Source organism: Anneissia japonica, unplaced genomic scaffold (assembly GCF_011630105.1).
Source record: "Anneissia japonica isolate Jap-2015-1 unplaced genomic scaffold, ASM1163010v1 scaffold685_len2926416_cov193, whole genome shotgun sequence".
Lineage (NCBI taxonomy): Eukaryota > Metazoa > Echinodermata > Crinoidea > Comatulida > Comatulidae > Anneissia > Anneissia japonica.
This window is the reverse complement of record NW_022692922.1, coordinates 513,918-524,565: the sequence shown is the minus strand read 5'-3', so window position 1 is coordinate 524,565 and position 10,648 is coordinate 513,918. Positions and strand designations below refer to the sequence as shown.

At 35.7% G+C, this 10,648-nt stretch overlaps 2 protein-coding genes across 2 annotated transcripts in view; both read right to left on the bottom strand.

Annotated features, from left to right (window-relative positions):
* LOC117100554 overlaps positions 1 to 2,071 on the bottom strand; it is a 5,227-nt gene extending 3,156 nt beyond the window's left edge. Inside the window, exon 1 of the mRNA XM_033240328.1 lies at positions 1,979 to 2,071. The gene's annotated coding sequence lies outside the window, so the exon portion shown is untranslated. The remainder of the gene's footprint in view (positions 1 to 1,978) is intronic.
* A 1,981-nt stretch (positions 2,072 to 4,052) lies between these two features.
* On the bottom strand, positions 4,053 to 10,234 carry LOC117100562 (adhesion G-protein coupled receptor D1-like). Its single transcript, XM_033240337.1, has 7 exons — positions 10,088 to 10,234; positions 8,042 to 8,108; positions 7,437 to 7,503; positions 6,703 to 6,788; positions 6,363 to 6,489; positions 5,463 to 5,504; positions 4,053 to 4,437 (listed from the first exon to the last, which is right to left on the bottom strand). Exons 1-7 carry the CDS (start codon positions 10,221 to 10,223, stop codon positions 4,339 to 4,341), a joined length of 624 nt encoding a protein of 207 aa, XP_033096228.1. The 5' UTR covers positions 10,224 to 10,234; the 3' UTR covers positions 4,053 to 4,338.
* Between the last annotated feature and the right edge of the window lie 414 nt (positions 10,235 to 10,648).

Below are 10,648 nucleotides of genomic sequence, written 5' to 3'. Positions count from 1 at the left end.
AAAAAAAGTCAGTTATTCTACAACGTTTCATGATTCTTTATCACTAAACATTAACAAACACTCGTTTTGACGCACTCCGTTCTGTAGCGTGTCTGCTGTTTAAAACAAACTTCCTAGCCTAATTTTGTAACTGGTTATGATGACTGAGATGGAGTATGTTGATTTATTAATAATATTTTGTTTGGGATAAAAAAAAAAAAGGAGAGTCCATTTCCCCAAAATGCTCCATCAGCACATAGTTTAGTGTGCGCGATGGACAGTATGGCTATGGAATTTACTAACCACACAATCCACATTTAGGTGATTAAGTCGCAAAACTTTATTTGATTTGGTGGATTAAGTCGCAAAACTTTAGCTTCGTTTGGTGGCACCATTTACTCTAGGTAGACGGCGACCGGTTTCGTTACCGGTTGGTACATTTCTTACAAACATTCAGCCAAAGGCCAGTGAAAGTTGAGACGGCAGCCGTGTTTTTATCGATTTTTGCCATCCTTATGTGTGCCATCGTAAAGGAATTGCGTTTTAATTTAAATCTCCGAACTTCTGAAGCTGACATATCCTATGAATGTAGGCTTGTAATGCAGGCTACAATTTAAAAACGGGTGGGACTCATTCAAAAATTCGAGGGGGTTCGCTAGAAAACAGGGGGGTTCGCTGGAAAAGGGGGGTTCGCCCGAACCATAAAAACCCCCCCTGGCTACGGGCCTGAAAATGTTCTATTTCTACGAATTCTAAACTATAACGAAACTATTCTCTTTTTGCGGTTTTAAATTTGGCAGATGGACCATATTTTTTTACAGGGAGTACATTATGCAATCGTTAAACACAGATTGACGATATATAGACAGGATTGACGATATATACTTATATTAAAAGACTGGGTTGTATCCCGGTGGTCTTGGCAAATATGTGTGTGTGGGTGTGTGTGTGTGTGGGGGTGGGTGTATGTGTGGGGGTGGGTGTGCATTGTCTTGTGTGTGATGTGGTTGTTTGTGTAAGGTTTTGACATGTGTGTGATTGGTTGTGTTTGTAAGTTTAGACATGTGTGTGATTGGTTTGTTTGTAAGGTTTAGACATGTGTGTGATTGGTTGTTTTTGTAAGGTTTAGACATGTGTGTGATTGGGTGGTTGTGTAAAGTTTTGACATGTATGTGATGATGATTGTTGTGCGAGTCGTATAATTGTGTTTGGGACATTTTTCGTCAATCAGTTGATATATTATCTCCTCAACATTATAATTAAAAATCAATATTATAATATACCTTAATATAGAAAATTTAAAGTCTACACCTTAAGTAATAGATGTGAAAAGATTTCTGTGAATTCTAAATCATAATGACACACAATGTGTTCGATTGCGATTTGAAATTGGGCAAATGGATCATGGTTTTACAAAAAGTACATTATTAAATTATTTTTAAAAAAATTGACGTAAATTAATAACTTAGTTTAATTAATTAAAGTTAACAATAACATAATAATAATAATAATTCATTTTTTTTGGTTAGGCGCATAACAATGTAAGAAAAAATACAGCAAATAAACTGTAAACCAACCGACCCCAACATTTTAAAAATATTCTGTGAAAAATTATACATAAAAATCAATATTTCATTAAAAAATAGTTTTGCTCTTTTAATTTTTAAGCCTACTTTTACCGTTTCTATTATTCAATTAAATTCAAATTTATTTCGGGTTAAAATTCGTACAAAAAATACATATATCAAAATTACAAGAACAGTAAAAACAAAGAGTGCTGCCAACCCACGATGACCAAAAGTACATAAACGTGGTACTGTCATGTGGCTCTCCGAGGCAGCACTCAATAGAAAAGAAAAGGAAGAGAAAAAGAAAAAAATAACACATGTATTAGTGTCAACTTTTATATTAGGTATAGGCCTATACACATTATAAAACTGCTACCTTCCCTAAAATCGAAATAACGTAGAGAAAAAAAAAAAACAAAAGTATTACTTACCACTTATTTATATTGGTGGCTCTGTGACAAGGCTCTACTTGGTTCAATAGAGATTTCAGGTATATATTTGTTCTAACCGGAGATCATATTTATAGTATGGTAATACGAAAGATAAGCACTCAATCAACAAATCACCTAGTACATCATTTCACGGTAAATATAGACTTTCTTACGCATGCTGTGATTACTTAAATCAACTGCACCATGACTAGGGCTGAGGTACAAACTTGTTACATGGCGATGGTCGGAAATGGCACTGTCAGACTCAAAATTGGAATATGATTTTATTTCATTTATTTTTAAATTTGTAAAATTGGGGATCCTTCCTGATGATTCTGCCTATGTCAATGGTATTTATTGATAAAGCGCCTAATGATTCATTAAGATGTTTATCACATTTTTTAAGACAAGGAAAATAATGGAATCATGAAAAATTAGTCTATAATCTAGCGGACCGCAAAGTTTCCGCGGACCTCTCGCGGACATTACTAGGCGAACCCCCAATCATTTTTCGTGGACCCACTGCGGACCCTTTTGACTTGGCGGACCCCGAATTATTTTTCGTGAATTCCAGGTTTGGAACCACTGATTTACACAATGGTAATACAAAAGGTAAATAAATATACAACGGCCGTATCAAATCACCTATGTACATCATTCCAAGGTAAATAAAAACTTGCAGTTATTATTACGCAAAACAAATTAGCGGCGATTATATTTAAAGTATGGTAATACAAAAGCTAACTATACATCAACGGACTTAACAAATCACCTGGTACATCATTCCACGGTAAATATAGACTTGCGCATGCGGTGATTAAGCAAAAAACGTACCACTAGAGATCATATTTACAGTAATTTACATTGCGATTTTTATCTTTGTGTTCTTTTTGTGTATTTGATATTTTAATAATGTCAACTTATCGTGTATGAGTGTGTGCCGATATAAAGGTGTTTGTTCAATAAATTATTATATTATTATGGTAATTCAAAGGAATATACAACAGACGTACCAGTCACCTAGTATATCATTCCACGGAAAATAGACTTTTTTTATACGCATGTGGTGATTAAGCAAAACTACCGTACATCAGCAGAACTTTAGTAGGAGCATCATCAGTGGTAGAAGTACGGAGCATTAGTAGAATAAGTAGTGCAACAACAACAGCAGCAGTAGTAGTAGTGGTGGTAGTAGTACTGGTGGTGGTAGCAGGGGTGGCGCCAGGATTTGACCGACGGGGGGTTCGATGTCCCTGACTAGGCGAAGGTGGCCGACTCTCCGACGAGAACATAAGTGGGCACCCAAAATCTATCGGCAGTAATCTATTAATATGTAAAATATTTACAATTTACATTTTCCCCCACGAAGTGTGTTTTCCCGTCAACGGGACGTGGGGGAGGTGGGAGCTCTCCATCACTGGGAATTTCTTTTCACGTCTTCTTAAATAAACGAAATAAATAACGCAATGTTTTTAAGATATCACATTTTCATTTATTTTATATACGGTAGAGTTTATATATGGCACATATACAACAAATCAATGCGCTTTTTTTTCTAGTGATTTGATGCAGAATTAATAATTGTAACGTCTCATTTATGCCGTTAATGAAAATGAAAAACGTTAGTAAAATATGTAGGCCTATGTAGACAACCTACTACTGGGGTGGATAAGCCTAGACGGAGGTGTATCTGGAGGGGGTTTATTCCCTAAAGCTCCAGAAAACGCTTGCGCACATTTATTCACCACACCCACGTCTAACCAAGGCAAAACAAGTTACACTCATGAGGTAAAATAATTTTGTATGGAACTAAAGGAAGGCTGAAATATCGTTTCATTTTCCCGAAAAGAGTTTCTTACCCTTATATTTTCCCTCCAGTATACATATACAAATAACATAGGGCTATATATATATATACACACACACACACATCGGTAGACCAGAGCGGATATAAATAAATAAAAAGCAAGGTTCAACAGTAGCTTTGATTAGACATTTTATTACTCAATAAAATGTCATTAAAGCTACTGCTGTCTCTTATACACATCTAGATGTGTATAAGAGACAGCGTCGTAGCCACTTGACCATGAAGGCGTTATGGTAGAAATAGAATTTAAGTTCCTTCTTTTCTTTTAACGTGTCTGAAGTCACAATTTTGATATAACATTAATCTAAATCACTTTATAAATAAACAAATAGACAAATTATAGAAACTAGGCTTAAAGTTGTAAAACAAATGTTGTTAAAGTGTGTCAGGCAGGCCCTTCAACGAACAATTGTGTGAAAAATGTCTCCGGCGGAATTCACGTGGGTATCACGCGTAATCGCGACCATGCGTGATGCGCAGTAATACCACCTAATCATTTATTGTAATCAGTAATACTCGTCGATTGATTCCTCTTTGAAAACATAACGGTTGCTTTTCGCTTATTTCGAATGAGCCTTAACGTTTTCTTCACCTGTAAAATAAAACAAATGGAAATCAGCTTTCGCTTCAAAAATATTCCTTTTTTTTTTATTTACCGGCGTATAATAGATCTGATGTTAGCTTCATTAATAATGATAAGAATGAAAGTTATCACGCCACCACCCGGACCCCGGTTATATTAGGTACCAGTAAAATATTGTATGGTTTTGTATGCGTTAGTAACACGGGTTGTGCAAAGATTTGCCCGAAGGAAGTTCGATGTCTCTGACGGGGTCTCCGACGAGAGCATGGGTAGTGGACGTGCGTCCCCCAAAATATTTTGGAAGTGGTAGGCCTACTGAGGCGAAGCCACAGGAAACTACGAGAATTTAGTGTTCTCTAATGCTTATTTAATTTTGAGTTTGCTAATTTTAAAAAATACATATAACTATTTTCTCATCGACGAATTGTGTGTTTGCTTGTGGGGCCCCACTGGCTCTAGCCCTGGTTATGAAAAGTGTATATAGGTAGAGAATGGTGTATCGGGCACCCCCACCCCAGAAGTAGGGCCTACATTTTAAATTGAAATCTATAGATCGAAAAATATGGGTTAAAAACGATGTTTGAAAATTCTCAAAATTTAAAGTAGCAAATTTGAAAAGAATGGGTTCAATTCCTGTGACAGGAGGATTTTTTTCTGACGACTGAAAACGGCTCCACTCCGTGATCCATGGGTCTCATAAACCATCATGTTATTTCATTCATTTAAGATGTCCCTTAAATATTAGTCGACAGTCTAGGATAGACCGGAAGGGTCATCTTCTGTAAAAGTGGTTGGAAAAACTCACTACTGCGTGTGAACAAATCCTAAGCGTTACCATGGTATAACGAAAGACAGCATCTCGTCCGATTTCTTGCTTGCTTTTTTGTATGCCTATTTATGAGCATAGGCCTACTTATACTGTAATTCATTTATTTCTTTCTTTATCATTCTTCTGGGAGAGCGAATACATATAAAATATATTTAAATATATTAAAATTACATAAGTACAATATAAGGAATGTGGGTATACTTACCTCATTGTTATCTAAACAGTGGAACAGCAATATAAAAACACCCTGAAAAAAACATACAAATCCGTTAACGTTTTTTAAACTAGAGTACAAAGATCATTGCGGTTAGTTCACATTAGCACAAAAAAGCATATAAGACGCGCCCACAAAAAAGCATAAGACGTGATGTTTAAGTGAATTATTTCAGTTTCCGTTTCAAAAAACAACCAAAATAGAAAAAAAAACCCATAAAGTACGTTAGGGGTTAGGCCTGCTCTTGAGAGTGTTGCTGCGTGCGCGTGTACATGTGGTGGATTCACACTTTGAGAGTCGACGAGAGTCACTGTCGTAAGTGTTGATTGTATGTAAAGTAACTCAATTAAGCCCTTTTCACACTATGCTGCTTCTGACCCGGAGTAAACATTGGAACGTATGTTAATGATATGTTCGTGACTTGGTGCATTTCACACCGACTACATGGCTACCTTATTCAGTGCAACCTGTAATGAACATTTCACAGACACATAACTAATTATTTCTGCCCTAGGTAGACCTGGCATTTTTTTGTGTGTGTGAAGGCTATATTTTCAGTTGACTTACATTAAAAGATGAACAACTGACTAACCAAAACGTGATATTTAGAATAAGTAATATGCCATGCCTCAGAAATACGCAGGATTACATTTTTATGTCATTTTCTGGGACCTTAGCAACGATAAGGGGAGGACATCCACAAATCGATTCGTCCATTCATTTATAATTTCATTCATTAGTTCGTGCATTTATCATTCATTCATTTGTTAATTGATTGGTCAGTTTGTTAGTTGATTGATTAATTAATTGATTGGGGGAGTGATTGATTGATTGATTGATTAATTGATTCAGCCCACCATTCATTCATCAAAACATTCGTATCAAATCTACCTGCAATCCATTGAAAATGACGAAGAGGTTTGAGCAGGATTCCACTTTAGTTGTAGCAGCTACGAAGCCGAATATCCACGTCAGACCAAGTATTGGCTGAAGAAGCAAAACTGCTTTTATACTGGCTCTGTTTTATATAAAAAAACATTGATAAATACTAAAATATTCTATTATTATTATTATTATTATTATTAATAATTATAGTAAGAAAAATATTAAGAATAACAACAGCAACGACAACAGTAATAATAATAATAATAATAATAATAATAATAATAATAATAATAATAATGTTAGTAATATTAATAATGCTACGTCTTATTGGTGTTTTGTGTCTTACCTATATTTTTCAATTTTATGCTTGTTTTTGTTTGATCTCAAAGACAAGAATGTACGGATGACAGACGCAAGACAAACAGAATTAATCTAGATAAAAAAAAATTTTACAAAAATTACAAAATGCCAGAGTTAATACACGTAAGAATACACCTTGCAAGGTCAGACAACCATAATATTCTGTTGTATAATTCAACCGTTGTCCTGTAAAAGGCTGAATTCTCCCGTTACATAACATGTTCTATAATACGCGAACTGGTGCATTATCAAGGTACTGATCTGGATGCACACTACGCCCACCGTTGTCGGCCGACTCGATTCGAAGACCACGATACGGATACTTTCAAAGACCATGCTGTACATAAACTGTGTCTACACTACTACAATTTTCAAACTGTCTTGCCTACCAAGGTCTAGTATTAAAGAGATTTTAGCCTACTCCATAGCGTTCATCCACGCAAGCACTGCAGTAAACTCGTGTAGCAGTTCATCTATGGAGGAAATTTCCTCCATGGTTCACCTAACTGACCTAAAATAGCACCCTCTATAATTTCTGCCTTAACTGTATAATGCCGCGCGCCATCGGTCATCACTCATTCAGCAGACGGTGTGACATAGTCAAGCTCTTATATTCATGCATTGGAGCTGCTCGAGCTACAGCATAATTTAAAATAGTCACGCACCGTCACTAAGTTCAAGCTATGACATTGAATGGGTAAAAATAATAAAGGATCGTACCAAAATATTGAGCACCACGGTTGCGTAGAAGACATATATGCTGCCGCTCTCAGCGGAAAGCCAACACCTAGCGGACAAATCAGACATGCGTATTACAATTAACAAACGCCTGAAAAAGACTTCCATCGGTTGAGTAATTATGAGAACTTAATTTAATAATTAAAATAATTACTTTTATAATTAAAATAATTAAAATTAATGTATGAATAATAATAGTAGTAAAATTACTATTAATTATTAACTATTAACATTCATATTAGTGATATATTTTTTATTTTTTTATTTATTCAGGTTTAAAAACATGTAGAAAACAGTACAAGACTGCAAACAATCCAAATTTACAATATAATAATATTAATAAAAATAAATGTATAAAAATATTGATCATAATAACAGTAGTAGTAGTAGTAGGCCTATAGTAGTAGTTTTAGTAGTAGTAGTAGTAGTGGTGGTGGTGGTGGTGGTGGTAGTAGTAGTAGTAGTAGTAGTAGTGGTAGTAGTAGTAGTAGTAGTAGTAGTAGTAGTAGTAGTAGTGGTAGTGGTAGTAGTAGTAGTAGTATGTAGTAAGAGTAGTAGTAGTACCGTAGTAGCAGAAATATTCTTACGTTTCTTTTGCACGATAATTGTTTTTGAATACTCCATAACTGACTGCAACGATAACAAATGGAACAACTGAAATTAGAAATAATAAAAATATAACATCGGTTACCACCGAGAAGATGACGATGATAGAAGACTAAAATACTGATGGCGATGATTCTAAATTGACAATGTTGTGTATTCATCTAATTCGTTTTCTAGATCTAATATAATAGAAGAGAATAGAGAAAAACTGTTGTTATTACTGAGCGACTTTCCTTTTACTTAGTCATTTTACTTTTTCTTTTGCCTGTTACACTCTCCTATATTGCATCATTTTGATACCAGATCTTCAGATCACCGAAGTCGTGGATAAAGCTAGAGGGCGTATTACGATTGTTGTTTCTGTTTTTGACACCGAATTTTTCTTCTTTATTTCCTGTATACCTGGTGTTCAAGAAGCACACTTATTAAATAAAACTGAAAGCACTCTTTAGTTCAGCGACCGAACAGTTATTACCACATGATATTACATTTTCAAAAAATATAATTAAGGAGGCCCAGACTTTTAGGTAAACCTAATCTTGTAAGTAAAAAGTCCCACGTTGTTGATCCGCGCGAAGCGCTGACCCAGAGCCTCATTGTTCTTGTTCTTCTTGTTCTTGTTACTAAAACTTCAACAATTTTTAAAGCGTCCAGCGTCTCCAGTTTTGAACGGACGTGCATGAAATTTTGTAAACTACAGGTGATTTCCAACAAACGTTCATCGCCCTTTTTAAAGTTTATCCCCAGGGTTCCCCTGCACCTACAAAACAAAACAGGGGTTTCAAACTTTAAAAGCGTCCAGCGTCACCAGTTTCGAACGGACGTGCAGGAAATTTTGTACATATAAACTTGAGGTGATTTCCAACAAATGTTCATCGCCCTTTTTTAAGTTGGACCCCAGGGTTCCACCTACACCCCCTACACCTAAAAAAACAAACTGGGCTTTCTAACTTTTAAAGCGTCCAGCGTCGCCAGTTATGACCGCATGTGCATGAAATGTTGTACGCCCTTTTTTTAAGTTGGACCCCAGGGTTACTCCTAAACCTACAAAACAAAACAAAACAGGGGTTTCAAAATTTAAAAGCGTCCAGCGTCGCCCGCTTTGAACGCACGTGCAGGAAATTTTGTACACATAAACTAGAGGGGGTTTCCAACAAATGTTATCGCCCTTTGGACCCCAAGGTTCCCCTTACACCCACTACAACACAAAACAAGGGTAGGGTTTCAGCAAGGACTGTACATTACTTCCATTTACCACTACCGTAATAAGGTCGTGAGTTCGAATCGCGTATTTAGCAAGTTTGAATCGCGTATTTATTTATTTTTTGTCAAACAGTTCTCGTCAATGTTCATTAAAGAATTAACCGAGGCGCGATTCGAACTCGCGACCTTCGGATAAGGATGTGTTCTAAAGCACTTAAGGTCGTGAGTTGGAAACGCGTCCTGGTATTCAATTTTAAGAATATTTCTTGTACAAATAAACATTTTAAATATTAAAAATTACTGTACATTATTGCCATTACCACTAATAGGGCACGTCGCATGAATGGCGCGTTCGGGTAAAGACATGTTCTAAAGAACTTAAGATCACAAGTTCGAAACGTGTCTTGCCATTGCATTTTTTCCCCAATTTGTTTATTTATTTTATTTTTGTACAAATGATCATTTTCAATATTGTTTATTTAAAAAAAATATATTCTGATTATTAAAAAATGTCTATCTTATTAGCTCTCCAAAAAAACCCAATATAAATAACTTGCGCCTGTACCGTATTTAAGCATGGAGGAACGCGCGGACTTGGTGAGCAAACGCTCTTGTTTGATTAAGTATTGATTATTTTCAGCAATGAAAGATCAAATTACTTTACATAATAATGTAAACACTTTCTTAATTAGAACCAATGTCAAATTAGAACTTTAATTGGTGGTTAAATATTGTGTCGTGATTACTGCTGGTATTGTCATTATCGTTGACTTTTTAACCACTAAGCTATTCTTCTTATATAAAATCAACAAAACGATTTTTACCCCAGCCAACAGCACTGAAGGCATAAAGGAATTTTCTCGTGAAATTGTAATTTCTTGAGGCCATATACAGATGAATTCCTTCCACTATCATCCACATAAAAGCCGACGTAAAGCAATAGTGAATTGCTAGCGTCATCGTGTTGCATATACCCTGAAAGAAATATGACACTATATATATATCTGTCTCTTATACACATCTAGATGTGTATAAGAGACAGGTATTCAAGAAACTGACCATGGTATGTACACATGCAATTTGGTTTTTACATCATATCCACCTGGAAATACACAACTGTCTTTGTCATCACGTGCTCCAATTATAATACGTGACTTCATTTCTCAGCCTCGCTGTTCCGCCACACCAAGTAAACATGAAACTGGACAGCAACAGGTAATACTGTTATGTACATGTTCTCCAAGTTATCCTTTCATGACACTGCACTGGATTAATAATATGGGTGTTTTCTTGACATCAGCATCTCAGGTGCAATTTAACGAACTGTTGACAATATCACATACAGTTTCCAATGTGTCTGAATCAAGCAACCAGTTGTTCACATG